The sequence below is a fragment of the Dama dama genome, chromosome 21 (assembly GCF_033118175.1).
Source record: "Dama dama isolate Ldn47 chromosome 21, ASM3311817v1, whole genome shotgun sequence".
In the NCBI taxonomy this organism is placed as follows: domain Eukaryota; kingdom Metazoa; phylum Chordata; class Mammalia; order Artiodactyla; family Cervidae; genus Dama; species Dama dama.
The window spans coordinates 73,500,172-73,524,844 of record NC_083701.1 but is presented as its reverse complement, the minus strand read 5'-3'; the positions used below and the strand labels follow the sequence as shown (position 1 = coordinate 73,524,844).

The 24,673-nt window shown below is 41.2% G+C and overlaps 1 protein-coding gene across 1 annotated transcript in view; it reads left to right on the top strand.

The window, feature by feature from the left end:
* Positions 1-10,954, top strand: part of CPNE3 (copine 3) — a 46,993-nt gene extending 36,039 nt beyond the window's left edge. Inside the window, exons 12-16 of the mRNA XM_061123825.1 lie at positions 768-822; positions 905-956; positions 4,308-4,441; positions 5,461-5,697; positions 7,778-10,954. Coding sequence (XP_060979808.1) covers positions 768-822; positions 905-956; positions 4,308-4,441; positions 5,461-5,697; positions 7,778-7,888 — 589 coding nt within the window. The 3' untranslated portion in view covers positions 7,889-10,954. The remainder of the gene's footprint in view (positions 1-767; positions 823-904; positions 957-4,307; positions 4,442-5,460; positions 5,698-7,777) is intronic.
* The last annotated feature ends 13,719 nt before the right edge of the window (positions 10,955-24,673 follow it).

The following is a 24,673-nucleotide window of genomic DNA, read 5'->3' as shown; positions in this document are numbered from 1 at the left end:
GAATCTCCGTACAGTGGATCACTTGGCAGCCACTCTCATGATGTTGTATATTCTGTCCAAATTATCTCTAAGCCCCTGGGCCAAATATTCATACATTTTGCTGCAGAAATGGAGAGTTTTATGATGTGTGGCATTTGTACCATATTTCTGTGGCCAAACATATGATATCTTATTCATATTAAGTGATATAAATAAAGGCTATAAATAACCTCTTGTCAGTTGAGGTCACATTTTGCTGCCAAATGAGTATTTTTTGTAGACAAATGAAAAACTTGTGCTTTTTAAAGCTTTATTAATTTATTTACACATTCATTTAGTGAAATGATAAGCGGTATATAAGTAGAAGTGTGTTAAGTGTTAGTTGCTCAGTTGTGTCTGACTCTTTGCCACCCCATGGGTGGTGGCCCACCAGGCTTCTCTGCCCATTGAATTTTCCAGGCAAGAATTCTGGAGTGGATTGCCATTTCCTCCTCTAGAGGATCTTCCCAACCCAGGGATGGAACCCAGGTCTCCTGCATTGCAGGCAGATTCTTTACTGCCTGAGCCATAATGTCCATCTTAATAAATACATATAGAGAGACTTTAAATTCCTTCAATGCACAGAAAAATATTTAGGATGAGAGTTTCCAAATATTAACATTAGTTCTAGTCTTTGTTTTAGTTTTATATTTTTCTAAGATTTTGAAAGTTTTAAAAGTAAGCTCATATTATTTTATTATGAGTAAAGATAAAAATGACCTTTTGCTTTTTTCAAATTTTCATTTTAGTGATAAGATGTTTCCAGCTTTTGGCTTTGGAGCACAGGTCCCACCTCAGTGGCAGGTAGGAAGAACTCTGATTGTGAAGGTTTGCCTCCTAGGAAAGCAAAATAAGCCTCATCAGTCCTTCTTTCATCTTTTGACAGGTTTCTCATGAATTTCCAATAAACTTTAATCCATCCAATCCCTACTGTAATGGTAAGTTAAAAATCAACATGAATTTTTAAACTGAAAGCCTTACTAAGTCTTTGTCAGTTGTTTTTTCTCTATGATTGAAAGCTCCTCAGATTTCCTTTCTAGGTTTCTCTTTGTGACATGTTGAATTTCCTATTATGTAAAGTAGAATTTTACACCAAGTTGGTGGTTAGTATGTTAAGAAGGCAAATCACTATGATAATGATGAAGACTGCAGGCTAAATTCTTCTACCTTAAGAGGTCTAATAGAACAAAAGATTTCTCAATCTTGATGATAGATCAATAAGGGTAATCATTTTATTTTCACATATAAGTTGATTTAAAAATAAACCTTCAATAAAATGAATCATTTAATGTTTTTCTCAGATTAACAGTTAACTTTCTGTGAAGAAAGTATCTAGCATCTAATTATTTGTTACACAGTTTCTATAAGGAGGTGGAAATAGGCTAAAGAAACACAGAATTAAGCTCCAGGAGTAGCTTTCCTTTGTGTAGAAAACAGGCACAAATATTTCTGTCATTCTACTTTTCTGTTTATCTCTCAAATATCCCAGTGTCTCTTCCTTTTTATCATATTGACCAATGCCAAATCTCCCACAAAATTAATATAAAACTGAACAGTTTGGAGGAGGGAAAGAGGTAGGGGCAGAGGCATAAAATTGTAGACGCTAAGCTAATTTTCTGCAAAGGGTCCTTTTAACAGTTAGAAAATGTATAGATTTCTAATAGAAGAGGATGCCCTTCCCTCCTCTTCTTTTTTTTTTTTTTTTTCCTCCTCTTCTTAAATGATATACATAAAGTAGAAGAGCATGAATATTTTGTTGGGAGTAATTTGTATTAGGATTTTCTCCTTTTTTGGCAAAATTCTTTTCTCATACTGATTCAGGGTGCCTTTTTGCGCGTTCAGTGGCTGTGGGTGTGACCCATCCGTTCTGCTGCTGCTGCTAAGTCGCCTCAGTCGTGTCTGACTCTGTGCGACCCTGTAGACGGCAGCCCACCAGGCTCCCCCGTCCCTGGGATTCTCCAGGCAAGAACACTGGAGTGGGTTGCCATTTCCTCCTCCAATTCGTGAGAGTGAAAAATGAAAGTGAAGTCGCTCAGTCGTGTCCGACTCATAGCGACCCCGTGGACTGCAGCCCACCAGGCTCCTCCATCCATGGGATTTTCCAGGCAAGAGCACTGGATTGGGGTGCCATTGCCTTCTCCAGTGACTTATCCCTAGCCATATGAAAATGGGAATATTTTTCTATTTTTTTGGATTTGGCAATGATTTATTGGATATGATACCAAAAGCACAGGCAACAAAAGAAAAAACAGATACGTTAGACTAATTAAAATTTAAAACTTTTGTAAATCAAAGGACATTGTCAAAAGAGTGAAAAGTCAGCCCATAGAATGGGCACTTCATACCCACAATAAGTAGCCATTCTTTCTTTTTTTTTTTTTTCAGTAACTTTTTCTTTTCAAAAAATGTGCTTCATGCTTATGATGAAATTGGAACAGTTTTTAGAATTTGTTGTAATTAGATTTTATGTTTCGCAAGTAAATATGGATGACAGATCACAGGATGATTCGTTTGAGATGTTCATTCGCTCTGTGGGTAATAAGAGCGCGTCTAGGGCTGCCACCAAGTGCAGCTTTTCTGCTTTCGGTTTAGTCTGGACAAAGGAAAGAATCATTTAGGTTTCAGACAAAGGAAATTTTTCACACGGAAAAAATACAATTTTATTTTAAGACAAGGAAGTTTAATCCTCTTCTCTTAATTAGTCATTGAACTTAGTTGCCCATAAAAAAACATGTCTCAGTTGTTCCTTTAATGCAGTGGAAAGATACTAGCATAATTCAGTTTTAGTTGAGGAACTGAAGGCTGTTGCTATTTTTGTGAAAACATTTAACAGCTTTTTATACCTTCAGATTGAAAAGCAGGCTAGATGATAGAAATGGGAGAAAGTATTACTGTTGCTTTGGTTGTGGGTTCAATTTTTCTATAGCATATATCATTACAAAAAGACCCTGCTGCTGGCTTATATTAATATTATTTTTGTTACTACTGGACTGACTAACCACTAGTTACAGCCTCACCTTATGCATGTAAAATCATCTCTGTGTATGAATTAGTTACATTCTCAAAGGCGGTTCATATGACACTTATTCCTAAATTCAAAGTGCCTAAGGAGTTTATCGGCACTCAAATTCTAAGTGGACAGTGTTGATCTTATTAAGCTTTTAAACCAAATATACACTGCTCCTCCTTATTAATCTGTGTTCTATGGGACATTTTTAAAGCAGGACACCTGTTTTGGTTGACATTAAAAAGTCTTTTAAGATTTTCTTGATACTGTCAGCAAAGGACTGTGGGGGAATTTCTATAGGCTTTCTAGCCTCTTAGCTGCATTCCAGACACTCTGCTGTGTATTAAGGGCAGATTCATCAGCAGGGCCTTAATCAGGAATGCTGCTCAGCTTTTGATAGGCTGCGCTGCGGTAATCAGCAGGCTCGAAGTCTCACTAATTTGTAATGACAATGATTTATGTCTCCCTCACTTGACAAATCACTCGACTCTTGGCTAGACTGTTGCACTCCCCTGTTCCTACTCATTCTGGGTCTCAGGCAGTCTGGAATACGCTGTCCCCATAGCAGGCGGGAAAAGCAAGAGAGCTGCAAAAACCGGCAGCGATTCTTGAAACATCTGCTTAGACTTGGCTGTCGAGTCCCTTCACTTGCACTGGGCGGAGCCACGCAGCAGGCCTGACCTGCAGCCCACAAACACACGCGTGAGTGTTTCTGCAGCAAAATGTGGTAAACAACCTGGAAGTGAATACTTGCAAGTAATACAGTCTGCTAGACCATGCTTAATCTGTAAGTTATCGAATAAACCCTGGGCTAGAACTGACATTAAGTTTATAGCTCTCTGACATTTTTGTAGAACCTCTGGTCACATCTGCAGATGTTTTCCATTTTTATCAGTTACTTTTTCTACCTTGTCGTCGGTTCTATGTTGCAGCATCTTTTGCATGGTTCTTTTTCCATCAGAGCCTCATTCTCAAAACATATCAAAATTAAACAGTATAACAGCCCTACTGTAGACTAATGAATAATTTGGCTGAGGTGAAAACAAATGCCTTCTACTGGGGCAGAGTAAAGTTTATAGGTTGTTTTTTTTTTTCTGTGTGATGGAGCATCGCTATGGAGCTTCGTAATATATACCTTAGAGAACTCCTAAATATGGAACTTTTGACTCTTTAAAGCACTATATGTTAGTATATAAATTAAACCAGCCACTATGGTGAATAGTAGACAATTAAATTGTGCTTGAGAGTTTTTAATCCTGCTTTTTTTTTTTTTTTTATCTAGGAGTCCAGGGCATTATAGAGGCATATCGGGCCTGCCTTCCTCAGATAAGACTCTATGGACCGACTAATTTTTCTCCAATCATAAATCACGTGGCCAGATTTGCTGCTGCAGCCACACAGCAACGGACAGCTTCTGTGAGTGCCCTGTCGCCAGGGGGCAGGGAGAATGTAGACTGGTAGTTGCTCCCAGTACCACTTTCCTGTTTATTTGGTCTGTTAAGACGCGAGGACAGCGTCTTAACACACAAAGCAATGATGTGTCATCCTTGGTTTGGGAGTAACATCTGTTGTCAAATCAGTGATCGTTAAAAACAAGAGAACAGCAAAACAACCTTTATACTTAATGAGTTTGTTCTCTATCTTTTGAAATAATTTTCCTGGGTAGGTTCTGAAAAAAACTTATTTTTAAGTAGACTTAGCAAGTTAAGGCTTGAGGAGACTTACAATTTCAGGCGCTGTTGCAAAATGCCTGTTGGACCCTGGAGAACGAACCTCATTCAGCTTCAGAATCTTCCTAAGGCAGGGATAACTGCCTCATACAGTTACTAAAAAAAGTGTGAGGAGATAAACCATAAACACTCAGCACATGATAGCTACTATTATAATTCTTCTTTCCATTCTAGATGTAAATGACCCAAAAGATAGAGTCACAACGTCATGTCACGTTTTACACTCTAAAATGATTAGCAGAGATGGCAGGATTGAGAGAAAGATTCCCTTCTGCCCCTCCCTGAACCATATGCATTTATTCAAAAGCGTATTTTAGCTTGATGAACAATTCTACTTCCATATGGGATCTTTTATGAATGTAGTTGTTGCCAGTCGCTCCCTTGACAGGTACTTTGACACATCCGATCCTTCAGTTAAATCAAAATGTTTCCATGCTAACTGAAAGTTTCATCTTTGCTTCTGTGTATTTTTGCCAGCCTTCTTCTGTGGTCTGTTGAACTTTTAATTAAGCTACAGTTTTCGTATCAGTTAATTTCCTTGTCATCAGAGAATCTTAGAAGATTTCATGTAGATGTATCCCGGGTAGAGACTGACAAGGAAAATAAGCGACGAAATGACTCCTCCGCGGGAGATGGCATTAACCGTTGCTTTTATTCTCGGGGAGCTCAGCTCGCTCAGCGGACATCATTGTCTTTTTTTGGCAGCAATATTTTGTGCTCCTGATCATTACTGACGGCGTGATCACAGACCTCGATGAGACCAGACAGGCTATTGTTAACGCTGCCAAGCTGCCCATGTCCATCATCATTGTCGGCGTTGGAGGCGCGGACTTTGGCGCCATGGAGTTTCTAGATGGTGATGGCGGAAGCCTCCGCTCCCCGTCGGGCGAAGTAGCCGTCAGGGACATTGTCCAGTTTGTGCCTTTCAGGCAGTTCCAGAACGTGAGTACCACGCCTCCCTGCTCCTCACGCGCTCCCAGGCGTTTGAACAGAGACCTCTGCCCGTCCATGGCCCGGCAGTTAGGGCAGATGTCGGGAGTTGCCATGCATATATGCTGAGTTATGTCCCACTCCTGGCAGCCCCATGGTCTGCAGCCCACCAGGCTCCTCTGTCCAGGGGATTCTCCAGGCAAGAATACTGGAGTGGGTTGCCTTTTCCTCCTCTAGGGGATCTTCCTGACCCAGGGATCAAACCTGGGTCTCCTGCAGATTTTTCAACACTGAGCTAGTAGAGTGCATGAATTTTCCATTTGAAAAACCTTGATTCGATTTGGCAGGGTTTTTTTTCAGGTTGTATCCTTGTGTGCCTCTATAGTCCATATGATAAATTATTTAAAACGATGTTGTTGTGACTGCTGTTTTAAACTATATTTTATCTTTACGTATGTAACAAGAGAAAAACTTTGTAAGTTTATGATGGATTTACCAAACTAGAATTTGATTTGATGAAAAATCTCTGAGGAGACTGTTTTACCCGGACGACTCTAATGGTAACATCTTGTAAAACTATGGTCCAGAATCACAACCAGGGTATTGACATGGATACAATCCAGGTCCGTCATGGCAGGCTTCCTCATGGAGCCCTTTTACAGGCACACCACTTCCCGGCCACCCGCGTTCCCTCCTTAACCCCTGGCAACCACCACTCTGGCCTCATTTCTATATTTTTGCCATTTCAGGAATGGTATATAAATGAAATCACACAGTGTGTAACCTTGACATTGGCTTTTTTTTCACTCAGCTTAATTCTCTTAAGAGTCTTCCCACTTGTTGAGTATATTCCTTTTTTATTGCTGAGTAGTATTCTGTGGTATGGGTATACCAGCTTAACCATTCACCCATTAAAGGACAACTTCAGTTGTTTCCAGTTCTCATCTGTCACCCACAAAGATGCTATAAACATTCATGCACAGGTTGTTGTGTGAACATAAGTTTTTATTTTTCTGGGATAAATACCCATAAATGCAGTTGCTGAGTTGCGTGGTTGTTGCATTTTAGTCATTGAAGAAACTTCTAAACTTTTCTGGCATAATTATGTCCTTTTACACTCCCACGAGCCAGTGTGTGCATGGGAGTGGGTGGAGGGGAATGAGGTGGGTGTGTATGCAGACGGTGGCAATGTCAGGGATCTTTGTGATAGTGAAGCTGCTCTGTATCTTGATTGTGTTGGTGGTTATACAGATAGACCCTAATGATAAAATGAATATAACTGTGTACGCACAGACTGGTGAAATCTGAATATGACAAAAATGTCATATAATGTAAACCATGTCATTTACATAATTATATAAAATTATGTCATGGCTTTACATTCCCACCAGCCAATGTATGAGTGGGAATGGGTGGAAGGGAATGAGGTGGGTGTATATTAAAAAAGGTGGCAATGTTAGGGATCTTTGTGATAGTGAAACTGTTCTGTATGTTGATTATGATGGTGTTATGGTGATATGTTATCATCATATGTTATTATGATAGACCCCCATGATGAAATTACATATAACTGTATACACACAGGCACACACACACACACACATACACAAATGAGTACATGTAAAACCGGTGAAATCTGAATAAGTTCTGAGAACCGTACCAATGTTGGCTTCCTAGTTTTGTTATTGTACTATAGTTATATAAGATGCTACCTTTGGAGGAAACTGGGTAATGGGTACATGGGACCTCTCTGCACTATTTGTAATTATTTCAGAATAAAAAGTTAAAAAAATTAATACCCAGAGAATGAAAGACCCACATTTAAAAGTTGAAAAGCAAAAGAACCAACATCATTAAATGCCAAAATGCAGGCACCAAGAAAAGACTTGTTAAATGTGAGCATACTAAGGCATTCCTCAGTAACATTGGTTTATTGCATGTTTTGTGGACTATTCTCGAGACAAGATGCAAACCTAGAAATTGGAAATTAACTGCTTTTTCCTGGTGGGTGAGGAATTCCTAGTCTTTTATCAAAATCCCAATTAAAAATTTGGTTGCTAATAAAATTGCTTTGATTTTATCTGTTCACAAGGCTCCAAAAGAAGCACTTGCTCAAAGCGTCTTGGCGGAGGTCCCCCAGCAGGTGGTGGGCTACTTCAACACATACAAACTCCTTCCTCCCAAGAACCCGGCTACGAAATGAGAGGCGCTCTGGCTGTCGGAGCAGGATTCCTTTGTGCTGTGTGGAGCAACAGATTTCTCTCCATCCCAAATCGTGAATCTGTCATCTTACACCCTTCTCGCAAACCCCACCATTTACGATGCAAACCTAGTTCTCTATGGAGTATGTCTATTTAAAGCATTCTTTTTATACGTTTTTTGGAGGAAAGTGCTAACTTAGTCTTTGCCCAATCAACTCAGTGATTGCTAGTGATTTACAGTAATTGCGGTGAGGCTATTTGGATTAGAAACCGGTGTGAGAAAAGCAAAGGTTCTTGTTGTTTGCTTTCATATGATGAAAATGCTGTTTCTGAATGTTTGTCCATGGAAAGAACGGGAAATTGTTGGAACGATGTGATGTACAGGTTGCTATGCTCTGCTCTAGGTGATAAATGTTTTATAAGCCGATGTCCACACCAGATGATGAGTTTCTTAAATTAGATGATACTGAATTTGTATCTAGAACTATATTTTATGCTTTTCCGTGGGATGAAACTACCTTCACCTGTGTGTGAGTTTTGCTGCAACTTAGACATGCACAGTTCAAAACAGAATGCATCCTCGTTAAGACTTCATGAGAAGTCCCAAATTAGAAAGGAAGGCACATACATATTCAGTTCTTAAAAATGTAGAATCACAAGTAAAAGGAACTTCCTGTAAGCCATTTTATTTGCCTGCCTAGGTCTTTCATATAAATTGTTTAATACTCTAAACATGGTTGGATTTGACCTTTTCATTGATTGATTGTGACACTCGGGATTCTGTATGTGCGTTAATGCTAGCTTGTCCTAGACTCAGCATTATTAGATGATTTCAGCTGGAGTTTGTGAAAATGGGTAGGACTGGGTTTGTCCAGGAAAGCTATAAGGACCAAACATGTAAGGGAAAATTCGGAATTCCACTTTCTGTTAGTTAATGAAAGACTTTACTTATTAAAAGAGGCAAGCTTTATATTTTCCTTGCAAAGGAAGCATACATTGATTTCTCCATTTGTATAGATTCATTTAGATATTTTCTCTTTTTTTTTAAGTTTTAAAGTTAAAGGCATTTTTACTCTGATTTTTTAAAACTCATGATAATGGTTATTAATCAAAATCCTATTTTACATTTTAATGACATGCTGCTTCCTAAGCCCAGAATGTATGGTATTAAGCAGAAACCTATTATAACTTAAAAAAAAATCCAACTGCTGCATAGGATAGAGTGGACTTAACATGCTTTTTTTTTAGTATTTTTTTTTTCCTGATGTTTACACTTTAGAATACTTAGCAAACATTACCTTTTCAGAGTAGATTAAGGTTTTACTGAGGACCTGTGTGCCAAGTACTATGCATGTCCATATGCTGGCCGGTCATCTTGGACATCTGGATACTGAGGACGGCATGTCGGTCACGGATCCGTAAGTGGATGCGCCCTGTGCCGACCTGCCTTCCGGTCTCACTGAAAATGCACCACCGCGTGGGTCTTGTGTTCCCTGAAATGTTTGAAGGAAGCGAGCGCTCAGCCATGAACAGCTTTTGGCTTCTCGGAAGCCGCTCGTTGCCCAGGTCAGGGAGAGGGGGTCTGCTGGCCATCGCGGGTGCCCGCCCCAGGCGAGCAGTTGACGCCTTCCCACTTAGCTAGCTGGCCTCTGGACCTGCGTTGTTAACCTGAAGGTACTTAACTAGTCGTCTGTTACCCTATAGTATGACTCATTAGATGACAAGCCATCTTGACGTCAGTCAGGAGAGGAATAAACTGCTGATTCCTCCAGGAGTTTGCAGCCTTTGTTGTCTAAGATGTCCTACTTTCAGTTCTTTTTGTGTGCTGGGGAACAGCATGTATATAGTGCTTTGATTTTCAGAATTTTCTTTTTTAAACATAGGTGGCCTTTAAAGGAAACATTTGCACGTGACCTCAGTGTATTGGAAGATGGAAGTAGAGGTTCTCGTTTGAAGCTGGGGCGGGGTCCAGGGGTCCAGGGCTCACTGGGCCCCCTCCTCAGTCTCCTGAACCCGATCCTGGTGCACCATGGTCGTCTGCACAGGGTACCTGGGGACCGCTGGTCATAAGCATTCATTGCTTTCATCGGCCAAATCAGCGTTCTGTCACCACTGTCATTGATTTGGTCTTCATAATTTTATATTCTGATTTTAACCAGAATTGTTCCCTTTTGAAAATTAATTTTATATTATGCATTCTTGATTTGCTTCATCAGTAAGTGCTATTATTCATAAGACCTGTGATTCCAGTAGATTGGGGGAATTGATACCTTTTTGCAGTTTTGAATAAAAGCATTTATAATTTCTAAATTATCATTTATAAAATTCTTATAGCTTCAACATTTTATGTCATCACATGCTGATTTAGTATTGTTTTATATTAAAATAGTCCTTTTCCCTATTGTGCTACCATTCATTCAAGTGCCATTAAAGTCCTTAAAATGCATTTAAAGAAAAAAATAGCCAAGTTGACTTTCACATCTCATACAAACAGATATATTACAAACATATATGAGGGTGACTGTACCTTGGGTGGATGTAATATTTCTCACATCTGCCTGTACTGAGAGAATAGCAATTAGCATGGTCATGTCACCTTGTACTTGGAATTGAAAATTTTAAGATCAGAAAAATTTAAAGTCAGATCAGGGATATACAGCTGTCTACTTTGGTAGTGCCTTAGGCAGCCTTTCCAGAATAAATTCAGGGCCCCCTTGTTGCCTATGCCTTATTTAACATACTTTGCCTTATTAATTGTGTAAACTTTCTGGAAAATCATCTTCAATAAAATATCTCCTAGTCTCTTTATATGTGTGGTTGGTAGTCATGGAAGTGATACATATGGTAAACCAGAAGTTTGGTTGAAATCTCGAGAGAGTGTTTTGTGGTTTTATGTCATATTTGATAATAAGTGTGTAAGTTACTAATATATGAATTGATGTTAAGTATATCTTCCATTTGGATAAAGTCATTTCTTGATGTGTTACAATAGTACCTTGTTTTTATTTTTGTTCTTTCTTCAAATGATATTGGTCGAAAAGTTAGAAATAAAGTTAGTGTTTTAATCAGCCTGTATTCCATGTTTTTCTGAATTAAACAGTTTTGGGGGGTTTATTCTTTTATGGGATGTAATCACTTAAAGATATTGATTGTATTTAAGATATTTTTCAGGGTACAGTAAGGGAAAGGTCCTCAGCTTAACTAGAGTGCTCGCATGAGAATTAGAGCGCTCATATTTTATCAGTTGTGTTAGGCAGGACAGTATATTCACCTAACTTTTTTTTTTAAGTTGCTTCTATCATGTTGCAGTGATCCGGCAAGGTCTTGGGGGAACACTGGTGACCTCAGTAGCCAAAGTTGCCACCTTCATGGAAATAATGGACTGGAAGAACCAGGGTCTCCTGCATTGCAGGCGGATTCTTTACCAACTGAGCCATCAGGGAAACCCCAGTCGTTTAGTACTAGCAATCAACAGGTGAAGTCAAAGTGCGTGATATTTCTTACTAACCTCAAAGAGTTTATGATCTAATATGAGAACGGAGACAGTAAATGTTGCTAAAACAAGAAAGGAGCAAGGCAAGGCAGCTCGCAGTAGGAGTGGGCCTCGCCCGTGGACCTCGCGGATGCGGTGCAGCCTGCAGAGCCCGCTGGCTCGCTGGGGCCCCGGAGCCTGAGAGCCGGTCCTGGACCCCGCGCACAACGGTGTGCCGTGCCTGCTTGCCCGTGGCCTGCGCCAGCTGCTGCCTGAGCGTGGAGAGGAGCCCTCCGGAGGAGCCTCGGAGGTGCGGGGCGCTTTGATGGTCCCTACGAACGTCCTCTGCATGACGCACAGGGGCCGCGGGGACCCGCAGAGCCACCAACCGACTCCCGCCCACACTGCACCCGATCCCTTCAGTCCTCTGTGGTCAAGAGTACAGTTCAGTCGCTCAGTCGTGTCCGACTCTTTGCAACCCCATGGACTGCAGCACGCCAGGCCTCCCTGTCCATCACCAACTCCCAGAGTTTACTCAAACTCATGTCCATTGTGTCTGTGATGCCATCCAACCATCTCATCCTCTGTCATCCCCTTCTCTTCCTGCCTTCAATCTTTCCCAACATTAGGGTCTTTTCAAATGAGTCAGCTCTTCACAGCAGGTGGCCAAAGTACTGGAGCTTAAGCTTCACATCAGTGTTTCAGATGAATATTCAGGACTGATTTCCTTTAGGATGGACTGGCTTGAGCTCCTTGCAGTCCAAGGGACTGTCAATAGCCTTCTCCAGCAACAGTTGGAAAGTATTAATTCTTCGGTGCTCAGCTTTCTTTATAGTCCCTCACATCTGTACGTGACTACTGGAAAAAACCAGAGCTTTGACTATTTGGACCTTTGCAGGCAAAATGATGTCTCTGCGTTTTAATACACTGTCTATGTTTGCCATAGCTTTCCTTCCAAGGAGGAAGTGTCCTATCGCTTCATGGGAAATAGAAGGGGGAAAATTGGCAGCAGTGACGGATTTTATTTTCTTGGGCTCCAAAATCACTGGGGACAGTGACTGCAGCCATGAAACAAAAAGGCGCTTGCTCCTTGGGAGGCAAGCTGTGACAGGAGTCCAGAAGGGACCCTGAACACTTTCTGGCCAGATGCTCCTCCCTCCCTGGCCTCCAGGGTCCGCTGTGCCGACCAGGACCAGGGTGGGACCTGCTCTTCCTCACCAGTTGCGTCTTGTCGGCTCTCACTCTAATCTCCACGTGTCTTCTCTGTGAACCCATATTCTGACCACACCCCTCTTCTCTCAGATGCCTCTGTCCTTGGGAACTCAGTCATTCGTTTGCATCTTCTGAGCAATTCATACCTGCATTTTCTGAACAATTCCTTCATGTTTCTATTCTAATGAAAACCTGGCTGTCTTTAAGAATCTTCCCTCCTCTGCAGCCCTCTCGAGTGGTTCTTTTCTCTTCTGATCCACCACTGGGCTTGGAAGCCGGTGAAGTGTACCCCTAAATCCTCCTCTCTGCTCTCAGATGACCTTTTCCTACTCTAAGACAACCAGCTCTGAATATCAGATCCTTGGACTAGACCACACTCTGTCCCTCATCCTCGTAATCGTTTTCTCCCCCTTACCTCAGCCCTTACTCCTAAGCTATACCTAAGTCCTAAGGTATGACTCCTAAGGTCATACCTTATCATTATCAATTACAATGCCCTCCCTAATCTCAATTTCAGGTACCCCAATTTTCTAGCAATAACCCACTTTCCAACTTACTCCCTCTAGTAGTAAAACTCCAACAAATCATTCTCCATCAGTGCCTTCAATCCACTAAACCTTCCAAGTGTTCAATGACTTTGGTGGCGTGAACCCCCCCTCCTCCTTTTCTAGACTTCTTCCCTACTTGGTCTTTGCCTTGGCCATTCTGCTCCCACCATGTGGGCGTTCTTGCTCTTGGTTAAGTCTGCGCAGCATCCTCCTGGCTCAGGGCTTTCTCAGTGCTGTTCCCCTTGCTGCAGAACCCTTCCTGGTCACTGGTGAGCCTTGCCCCCTCAACTCTTTCAAATCTTCATTCCAGTATCAGTCAGAGAGACCTTTGCTGACCATCCTGTTTAAAATTGTACCTTTTTCCCCAGAACATTCTGTCTCCTTTCTGGGCTTAGGTTTTTGTTTTTTGTTTTCCATAAATTGAATTTTTATTTAATTTTGGGCTATAGTTGATTTACAATATTGTGTGTTTTGGGTGTACAGAAAACTGATTCAGTTATACATATGCATATATCCATCCTTTTACAAATTCTTTCCCCGTATAGGTTATTACAGAATACTGGATAGAGCTCCCTGTGCTATACAGAAGGTCCTTGTTGATTATCTGTTTTACATATAGTAGTGTGTATATATGAATCCCAAACTCCACCTATCCAGCTTTCCTTCCTCCCCCCAACTTTCGTCTTTGGTAACCATAAGTTTGTTTTCAAAGTCTGTGAGTCTGTTTTGTAAATAAGTTCATTTTTGTATCATTTTTTTTTTAGATTCCATGTATAAGTGATATCATATGATATTTGTCTTTCTCTGTCTGACTTACTTCACTTCATATGATAATCTCTAGTTGCAACCATGTTGGTGAAAATGGCATTGTTTTATTCTTTTTCATGCCTGAGTAATATTCCATCACATATATATACCACATCTTCTTTATCCATTCCTCTGTTGAAAGACATTTAGGTTGCTCCCATTGCCTGGCTAGTATAAACCACACTGCAATAAACATTGGGGTGCATGTATCTTTTTGAATTGGGGTTTTCTCCATATGTATGCCCAGGAAAGGAATTGCAGGATCATATGGTAGTTCTTTTTTTCAGTTTCTTAAGGAACCTCCTTACTGTTCTCCATAGTGGCTATACCAATCTACATATCCACTGACGGTTTGGAGAATTCATTTTCTCCACACCCTCTCCATGATTGTCATTTTGACTGGTATGAGGTGTTACCTCTTTGTAGTTTTGATTTGCATTTCTTTAGTAATTTGTGATGTTGAGCATCTTTTCCTGTGCCTCTTGGCCATCTGTATGTCTTCTTTGGATAAATGTCTGTTTAGATCTTCTGCCCATTTCTTGATTGGTTTGCTTGTTTTTTAAATACTGAACTGCAAGAGCTGTTTGTATATTTTGGAGATTAATCCCTTGTCAGTCGCATCATTTGCAAATACTTTCTCCCATTCTGTGGCTTGTCTTTGCATTTTGTTTAATGATTTCCTTTGCTTTGCAGAAGCTTTCAAGTTTAATGAAGTCCCATTTGTTTATTTTTGTTTTTATTTTGCCTATGTTTTTCCCTAGGAGTTTTATAGTATCTGTCTTACATTTAGATCTTTAATTCATTTTGAGTTTACTTTTGTGAATGGTGTTAGAGAATCTTCTAATTTCATTCTCTTTATATGTAGCTGTCCAGTTTTCACAGCACCACTTATTGAAGAGACTTTTTTTCTATTCTATATTCTTGCTTCTTTTGTCATTGTTTAATTTGCCGTAGGTTCATGGGTTTATTTCTGGGCTTTCTGACCTGTTCCATTGATCTACATTTTTCTTTTTGTACCAGTACCATACTATATTGATGACTGTAGCTTTGTAGTATAGTCTGAAGTCAGGGAACCTGATTCCTCCAGCTCTGTCCACCGCCCCCCCCACCCTTCCTCAGGATTGCTTTGAAACTGTAGATTGCCTTGGGTAGTATAGCAATTTTGGCAGTATCGATTCTTCCAATCCAAGAACACCTATTGGCATCATCTTTGATTTCTTTCATCAACATCTTATAGTTTTCAGAATACAGGTCTTTTGATTCCTTAGGAATGTATATTCCTAGGCATTTTATTTCCCTGTTTGGGTTTTATTTGTTTTCTTGTTATTTCCACCCACTGACATGTCAGTTTCAAGAAAGCAGGGATTTTTTGAAAATTTTGTTCACTGTCTGGAAAAGAACTCGGCATTAACTAGGCCCTCCCTACTAATCATCAAGAGAATGAATGAATCTGGTATGTATTACAGCACATAGAAGGGTAGAAGTTAATGCATGTGAGAAAACATTGAAGTTTAGAGTGGGGAGATTTTCTTCTAAATCTGGGTAGCAGTTAGAACAATGGAGAGATCTGGAAGAACTTCATGGGTGGTTTGGCATTTCGTCTGGGGTTTGATGGTTACATAGAGTTTTATCATGTAAAGAAGAGACTCCAGACCAAAAAACAGACATTGTCCATGGGTTGAAGTCAGAAAGTAGCGTGAGCTGGGAACATTATTGGTACAGGGAAATGAACATGTGCTTGTACTAACCCTTTTATTTCATAATTGAATCTTTTTACTCACTTTTACAAATGGCATATAAAAATTGCAACTGTATTCATCTTTCACATTCCTAGTTTAATGAAATCTGTGGTTAGTCCATTTCTGAAGGACAAGATAAATTTTAAAGTTTCCCGTCAAATTTGGAGTATAAATACAGTCCTAAAATGGCAGACTTAAGCACCATTTTGCTCTATGAAAGATCAGGAAATGCACTTGTTTATTTCAAAAAGTCCTTCTTCAGGTAGATGCTACTTTTTCAAGCTTGTCCATCATCTTCCTGTTTGAAAAGCAGTGTGGTATCTTTTTTCTTGGATTTTGCCATCACACACACATCTGATGTGATCCTGGATTTTGTATTATGTTTTGTATACTAGCAGCATGGAGTAGGAATCTCTAAATTTCAAGTCTGAGGTTTTGAAATAAATAACACAGCTTGGTTTATTTAAAGCTGGGTGCAAGAAACCACAGCATGAGTCTGTTTAGTAGCACTTAGCATGCCCTGAGTGCTGAATTCTGTATTACATAGGAGTCTCAGCACAGCAAGTTTTAGTAAACTTGCAGCAGAATTGTGTGTAGTGGGCAGAGATAACCACAGGGGCAAAGGACAGGAAGGGGCCGTGACCTTCCAGGTACGCCTCTTTCCTCATCTGGGAGAGTTATTATCTAGAAATGTCAGCTTGTATTTCTTAATGATTCACCTTTATTTGACCTTTGCAGTGTCCCCATTCTAGTCACAGAAGTTATAGTAGGAAAAATACTGCCAGTTGTAGAAACTCATAGAGGAAAGCATCAAATTTTACCACAGTGTATATGGGTAGACTGCTTAAAACTTGAGCTTCAAGTATCTTTTGTCTGATTAGACATAATCAATTTCAGGACAGCATAATGATTAATATCTTCTGAAGATTTTTAAAAATTCCTCCTAGGTAGGTAAAAGAATTATTTTTAGTATAGAATAAGTCCAAATTACAGAAAGTATAAATGCTTTTCTTGTTAACATCCTATGAGGCATTTTTCATGTAATGCATAACTGAAAAGAAACATAATATGTTATGTTTTATTTTAGGGTTAATTAATACCAGTTAAGCCAAGATGTTCCCTAGACTATGGAGAGGGACCAAGTTACTCCTCTCCTGTGGATGTACTTGGAGATTTTAGCTCATTTTAATACAATATACTGTATAGTTGTACATTTTAAAAATGATTTCAAGTTCAAAGTTCTTGTTCTATTTTAAATAAAGGTTTTATTTATCTTTGGCATGGTCTGTGTATAGGGTTGCCAGATTTAGCAAACAAAAACACAAGTTTAATTTGACATCAAGTTAAATCTGAATTTCAGATAAACAAAGGATAATTTTTTAGTATAGACATATCCTAAATTTGGCATGGGACATACCTATACTAAAAAATTATTCATTAACTGGGTGTTCTGTATTTTTTGGGGCAATCTACCTGGATGATAGATTGCAAAAATGGCCCAAATCCTTCCCTTCTCTGTATCTATCCCTTTTGCAGTAACAATTTTTATTTTAAGTCCTTAAGTTTTAATTAGCAAAGGAAACTGATCTAGCCTAACAATGCAAAGGGGAGCTAGGCGTTTTTTTAAAACCAGAGGAGAGCTCATAGATTGTGCTGAGTTTTAAAGGCCACAGATGAAAGTAAGGTAAGAGATATTTTTCGTAATTAATTTTGAGCAAATAACGCTTGAGGATGACTTCAAGAAATCAGAGGGAACTGCTTGTTGAATGCACTTGGGCCCACAGGAAAAAATTCCCTTTTGTAAAAAGACGTTGCATCTTTGGCCATGTAATGTTCATAAAGGGTAGAACTCCTGCTGGGTGGCTTCCTGCTTTCTAGTTCCTTCTTTGCAGACCTTTTCAGGATACCTTCCTTTTAACCAGTGTTTTGCATTACACCTTTGGTGACTGATCACTGAGGTAGGATTCTGGTGGGGGTGAGGAGAGAACTTTCATATATCTCTGCATCACCAATTAGCCAGTTAGTCAACAGCTGCTTGTCAACTAGTCAAATGATTAATGATTATGAGCTCTCACGGGTCCAGAGAAGAGAGATGGATGGCTTAGCAGTAGCAGAAGAAGGAACAGGGAAAAGCTCAGTTTTCATCTCTGGGGACCCCTGGGTTTTGACTCTTGGTGAAGAAAAGGGTGGTAGGATTTATAAGGCAGTGTTTAAAGTGCCGAACTCCATGGGTAACCACCAGAATCAGTTTTGACTGAAAGTTTTCTAGTGATCTCCCTGGTTAGTCAGCCAGCCTCGTATATGTGGCTCCGGAGATACAGGATCCCCATTGGGAACCTCAGCTTTGAACTCTCCTGAAGCGTCGTTTCCTTACACAGATGTGAGTAGTTCAGTCCTGAAACATGTGATCAGGTCCTAGTGGGACTAAGGACACCGAGTGTTCACGGGAGGTTAGGCAGACCTTCTGGTGCTTGCCTGGGCAGCTCTTCTCTCTCTGCCTGGGATCCATTGCCTTTAGATAAAACCCCTGAAGTGTGCGCATGCTTTGTGGAGTGTGGTGAGCCCTTTCCAATATCCTAACCCAGGAAATCTTTGTACTCATAATGATCAAGGGCAAGTAAATGAGGAGTGCATAGCAACCCGCTCCAGTATTCTTGTCTGGAGAATCCCAAGGACAGAGGAGCCTGGCGGGCTACAGTCCATAGGGCTGCAAAGAGTGGGACACGACTGAAGTGACCTAGCATGCACGCATGCAATGCTAGATTTAGCTTGCATTCCCTGGAGGGCACAATGTGTAGGCAAGGAGACGATGGAAGAAGGTCCTGCAGGGAAATGTGTCAGTGCTGACCTGCAGTACTGAGCACTTGGATCCGGGGCTGCAGCACGAGGCTGGAGAACTGGCAGGAGCGAGCACGCCCATGGGGAGTCTGGGGACCAGGTTGGGGGGTGTTCTACTCCTGTAGCACTTGGAAGACTTTGTCAGCAGCAGTGAGACACAGTGTTACTTGAAATCGAGTGTAGAATATTGGAAGATACACCCTACTTCGTGAGGGGACCTGGGTAAGAAAGAGAAAGCCTGAATGAGTACTTTGTGGGTATTGATAAATTCTCAGCTGAGGGAAGTGAAAAGAGTACAGAAGAATGAGACCTTGAGGGCTCCATGCCTTGAAAAGCCAGATATTTTTCAGTAGAAATCTCAGAAGTAACTCCAAGGCCTGGCATAGTGATAAAGGCAGACTCGAAGAGGCTGGTCCTGGTCTCAGCACTGGGTGGAGGAACACCACACTTCATTTGGGGATTCCATTTACTTTCAGTTCAGTTTCTCAGTCGTGCCAGACTCTTTGTGACCCCATGGACTGCAGCACGCCAGGCCTCCCTGTCCATCACCAACTCCCGCGAGTTTATTCACTCATGTCCATCGAGTTGGTGATGCCATCCAACCATCTCATCCTCTGTCGTCCCCTTCTCCTCCCGCCTTCAATCTTTCCCAGCATCAGGGTCTTTTCAAATGAGTCAGTTCTTTGCATCAGGTGGCCAAAGTATTGGAGTTTCAGCTTCAGCATCAGTCCTTCCAATGAATATTCAGGACTGATTTCCTTTAGGATGGACTGGTTGGATCTCCTTGCTGTCCAAGGGACTCTCAAGAGTCTTCTCACAATTCCAAAGCATCAATTCCTTAGCGCTCAGCTTTCTTTATAGTCCAACTCTCACATTCACACATGACTACTGGAAAAAGCATAGCTTTGACTAGATGGACCTTTGTTGGTAAACTCATGTCTCTGCTTTTCAATATGCTGTCTAGGTTGGTCATAACTTTTCTCCAATTAACTTAGCTACCTTTTATTGAACACACGCTGTTAGTTATGCTATCTTGGGGTGGGGGGCAACCCCACCTTGTGCAAATTTTTCATTTTTAATTAGAAAATTTTTTTGAAATTCATAAGGGAAAATGTCTCCCCCATCTATGTTTTTTTTTTTTTTTTTTTTTTTTAACCAGGTTCTCACTGTCCCCTTCACATATTTCACCTTTTAAAGCAAAGTATGGAATTGTTATCAACAGTGGGTTGTAGGCTTGGTGTCTGTTAGGAACTAGGAGGTGATAAGACCCTGTGGTTTTATGTAGAATGAATGAATGTATCAGAGTTTGTTGAGAGAAGTGTGGGCAACATCTGTGGAGGTTGTGTGTGTGTGTGTGTGTGTGCTCAGTTGCTAAGACATGTCTGACTCTTTGTGACCACGTGGACTGTAGCCCACCAGGCCCCTCTGTCTGTGGGGTTCTCCAGACAAGAATCCTGGAGTAGGTTGCCATTTCCTCCTCCAAGGCATCTTCTGGACCCAGGGATCAAACCCTCATCTCTTGCATCTCCTGCACTGGCAAGCAGATTCTCAACCACTGAGCCACCTGGGAAGCCCATGGAAGCTATAAATCCATTTTCAACTACTGTTCTTCCCTGTAACTAAGGTGCTGGGAGCTCTGTTTGCCATGTATCCAACAAACGAGCTGATGTAATTTAAGGCGGGCATTCCGTACATTCACTCACAGCCGTGGCTCCCCTAGTATGGTTATTTTACGCCTCCACAGACCTGTCTTATCACTGCCTCTTGAATCTCCATATCTTGAAATGAGATATTTCCTCATTCTTGTTGCTTGTTTCTCCAACCAACAGCTATTTCCTGCCATAGTTCATGAAACTAAGTATGTTAGTCTCCTGGGGCTGTCGTATAGAATGATATAGTATAGAATGGGTATTTAACAACAGAAATATATTTTCTCACAGTCTGGAGGCTGGAAGTCCAAAATCAGGAAGCCTGAACTTTTGGTTTCCCCTAAGGATACTCAGTGATCAAGGCAAATAGAGAACAATATAATGGGAAAGACTAGAGATCTCTTCAAGAAAATTAGAGATACCAAGGGAACATTTCATGCAAAGATGGGTTAGATAGACAGAAATGGTATGGACCTAACAGAAGCAGAAGGTATTAAGAAGAGGTGCAAGAATACACAGAAGAACTATACAAAAAAGATCCTCATGACTCAGATAATCATGATGGTATGATCACTTACCTAGAACCAGATACCCTGGAATGCTAAGTCAAGTGGGCCTTAGGAAGCATCACTATGAACAAAACTAGTGGAGGTGATGGAATTCCAGTTGAGCTATTTCAAATCCTAAAAGATGATGCTGTAAAAGTGCTGCACTCAATATGCCAGCAAATTTGGAAAACTCAGCAATGGCCACAGGATCACAACAAACTGTGGAAAATTCTTCAAGAGATGGAAATACCAGACCACCTGCCTCTTGAGAAACCTGTATGCAGGTCAGGAAGCAACAGTTAAAACTGGACATGGAACAACAGACTGGTTCCAAATAGGAAAAGGAGTACGTCAAGGCTGTATATTGTCACCCTGCTTATTTAACTTATATGCAGAGTACATCATGAGAAATGCTGGGCTGGAAGAAGCACAAGCTGGAATCAAGATTGCTGGGAGAAATATCAATAACCTCAATTATGCAGATGACACCACCCTTATGGCAGAAAACAAAGAAGAACTAAAGAACCTCTTGATGAAAGTGAAAGAGGAGAGTGAAAAAGTTGGCTTAAAGCTCACCATTCAGAAAACCAAGATCATGGCATCTGGTCCCATCACTTCATGGGAAATAGATGGGAAACAGTGGAAACAGTGACAGACTTTATTTTTTTGGGCTCCAAAATCACTGCAGATGGTGATTGCAGCCATGAAATTAAAAGACGCTTACTCCTTGGAAGAAAAGTTATGACCAACCTAGATAGCATATTAAAAAGCAGAGACATTACTTTGCCAACAAAGGTCCATCTAGTCAAGGCTATGGTTTTTCCAGTGGTCATGTATGGATGTGAGAGTTGGACCATAAAGAAAGCTGAGCACTGAAGAATTGATGCCTTTGAACTGTGGTGTTGGAGAAGACTCTTGAGAGTCCCTTGGACTGCAAGGAGATCCAACCAGTCCATCCTAAGGAGATCAGTCCTGGGTGTTCATTGGAAGGACTGATGCTGAGGCTGAAACTCCAATCCTTTGGCCACCTCATGTGAAGAGTTGACTCATTGGAAAAGACCAATTCTGGGAAAGATTGAAGGTGAAGGGAGAAGGGGTGGCAGGTGAGATGGCTAGATAGCATCACTGACTCAGTGGACATGAATTTGAGCAGACTCCTAGAGATAGTGAAGGACAGAGGAACCTGGCGTGCTGTAGTCCATGGAGTAACAATGAGTCAGACTTGACTTAATGACTGAACAACAACAACAAACCTCTACCTTTCCCCAAGATCCTATCATAACTCATCCTTTTCTGTGCTTGGTGGAACACTCATGTTTCCTCTGGTGAATGGTCTCTCCTGTTGCTGCAGGTTAATAAACTTGGCTTTGTCAGGCTATAGATTTGTCCTCAGTAGTGTTGATTAGATTGGCTTTATTAAAATGTGATGCATGGTATAACTAAAGGTCTCATTCATTTTTTTGCTTAAAAAAATACACTAGTTTTTAAAGGAGACCTATCCATGTTGTTAGATGTAAATCTAATTCATTACTTCTAATGTCTGAATAAAATTTCATTAAAAACACATCCATACTCCACACACCATATATAAATTTTTGTCCATTCTGCTATCTGAAGCCTATCTGGTTGCCTTCAGTTCCCTGTGTACTACAAGCAATGCATTTCGTCTTGCATTTTATTTTATGGACCTACTTGAGGATTTCCTGGGATGTATATATGAGCCAGTACTGCTGGGTTCTAAGAAGTACTGCCGGAGTAGTAGCCCAAATTTACATACCAGCACTAGGTATTATTGTCTACTACCAAATATTTTCCTATTTGATGGGTATATTCCTTTTTCATTCTGATTTATGTTTCTTTGAGCATGAGTGAAGTCAAGCCTCTTTTCTATGCTAATTTCCTATGTACTGTGCTCCCATGAATTCACTGTTAATAACCTCTCTCGTTAAGAAACAGAGAGCGGGGGAAGGAGAGGGTGGGACAAACAGAAATTAGCCTTGACGTATATACACTGCCATGGGTAAAACAGATAGCTAGCGGGAAGCTGGCATACGACCGCGGGAATGCAACCTGGCGCTCTGTGAAGACCTAGAGGAGTGGCATGGGGTGGGGGTGGAAGGCAGGCTCCACAGGGAGGGGATAGATACACACTTAGGTACGTGTATGTGTGTACACAACGTGAAGTGAGGTGAAGCCGCTCGGTCGTGTCTGACTCTTTGCGACCCCGTGGACTGCAGCCCACCAGGCTCCTCTGCCCATGGGATTCTCCAGGTGAGAATACAGGAGTGGGTTGCCATTTCCTTCTCCAGAGGAATCTTCCCGACCCAGGGATCGAACCCGGGTCTCCCACTTTGCAGGTGGGTGCTTTACCCTCTGAGCCACCAGGGAGGCCCGTATCGCAATATATACACTGAGTTTTCCCGCTGTACGGCAGAAACCAACACAGCATTGTGAAGCGATTATCCTCCAGGTTAAAAAAAGTTAAAAAAATAAAAAGGTGAAAACAAAAACAAACAACCCCTGGGCTTTCTGTCTTTATACAAATAAAGTGTAGGAGCTAGTCTTTACCTTATTGTAATGTAAAATTAAACAGAAGTTAGAGAACAACAGAGACATTACTTTGAAAGCAGACATTACTTTGCCAAAAAGGTCCATCTGGTGAAGGCTATGGTTTTTCCAGTGGTCCTGTACGGATGTGAGAGTTGGACTGTGAAGAAAGCTGAGCACAGAAGAATTGATGCTTTTGAACTGCGGTGTTGGAGAAGACTCTTGAGAGTCCCTTGGACTGCAAGGAGATCCAACCAGTCCATCCTGAAGGAGATCAGTCCTGGTTGTTCATTGGAAGGACTGATGCTGAAGCTGAAACTCCAATCCTTTGGCCGCCTCATTCGAAGAACTGACTCATTGGAAAAGACCCTGACGCTGGGAAAGGTTGAAGACAGGAGGAAAAGGGGACGACAGGGATGAGATGGTTGGATGGCATCACTGTCTCAATGGACTGGCGTGCTGCAGTCCATGGGGTCACAAAGAGTCGGACACGACTGAGTGACTGAACTGAACTGAGCAGAGAAACAACATGGTCAAAAGTAGTTGCCATGGTTTGAATGTTAGTGACCCTCACCTCTGCCTCTTCCCAGTCGCAGCAAATTTATGTATTGAAATCCTAACCCCAATATGATAGGGTTAGGAGGTGGGGTCTTTGGGAGGTGCTTTGGGAGATACTCAGCTCTCATGAACAACCTTTATTATTCTTGTTCAGTCACTCAGTTGTGTCTGACTCTTTGCAACCCCATGGACTGCAGCACGCCAGGCTTCCGTGTCCTTCACCATCTCCTGGAGCTTGCTCAAACTCATGTCCATTGACTCAGTGATGCCATCCAACCATCTCATCCTCTGTCATCCCCTTCTCCTCCTGCCTTCTATCTTTCCCAGCATCAGGGTCTTTTCCGATGAGTCGGTTCTTTGCATCAAGTGGCCAAAGTATTGGAGCTTCAGCTTCAGCACCAGTCCTTCCAATGAGTATTCAGGGTTGATTTCCTTTAGGATGGACTGGTTTGATTCCCTTGCAGTCCATGGGACTCTCAATAGTCTTATCCAACACCATAATTCAAAATCTTCAATTCTTTGGTGCTCAACCTTATGGTCCAACTCTCACATCCATACATGACCACTGGGAAAACCATGGCTTTGACTCTACTGACCTTTGTTGACTCTACTGACCTTTGTTGGCACAGGAATATCTGCCTAGACTTGTCATAGCTTTTCTTCCAAGGAGCAAGCATCTTTTAATTTCTGGGCTGCAATCACCATCTGCAGTGATTTTAGAGGCAAAAAAAGAAAGTCTGTCATTGTTTCCATTGTTTCCCTGTCTATTTGCCAAGAAGTGATGGGACTGGATGCCATGATGTTAGTTTTTTGAATGTTGAGTTTTAAGCCAACTTTTTCACTCTCCTCTTTCACTTTCATCAAGAGGC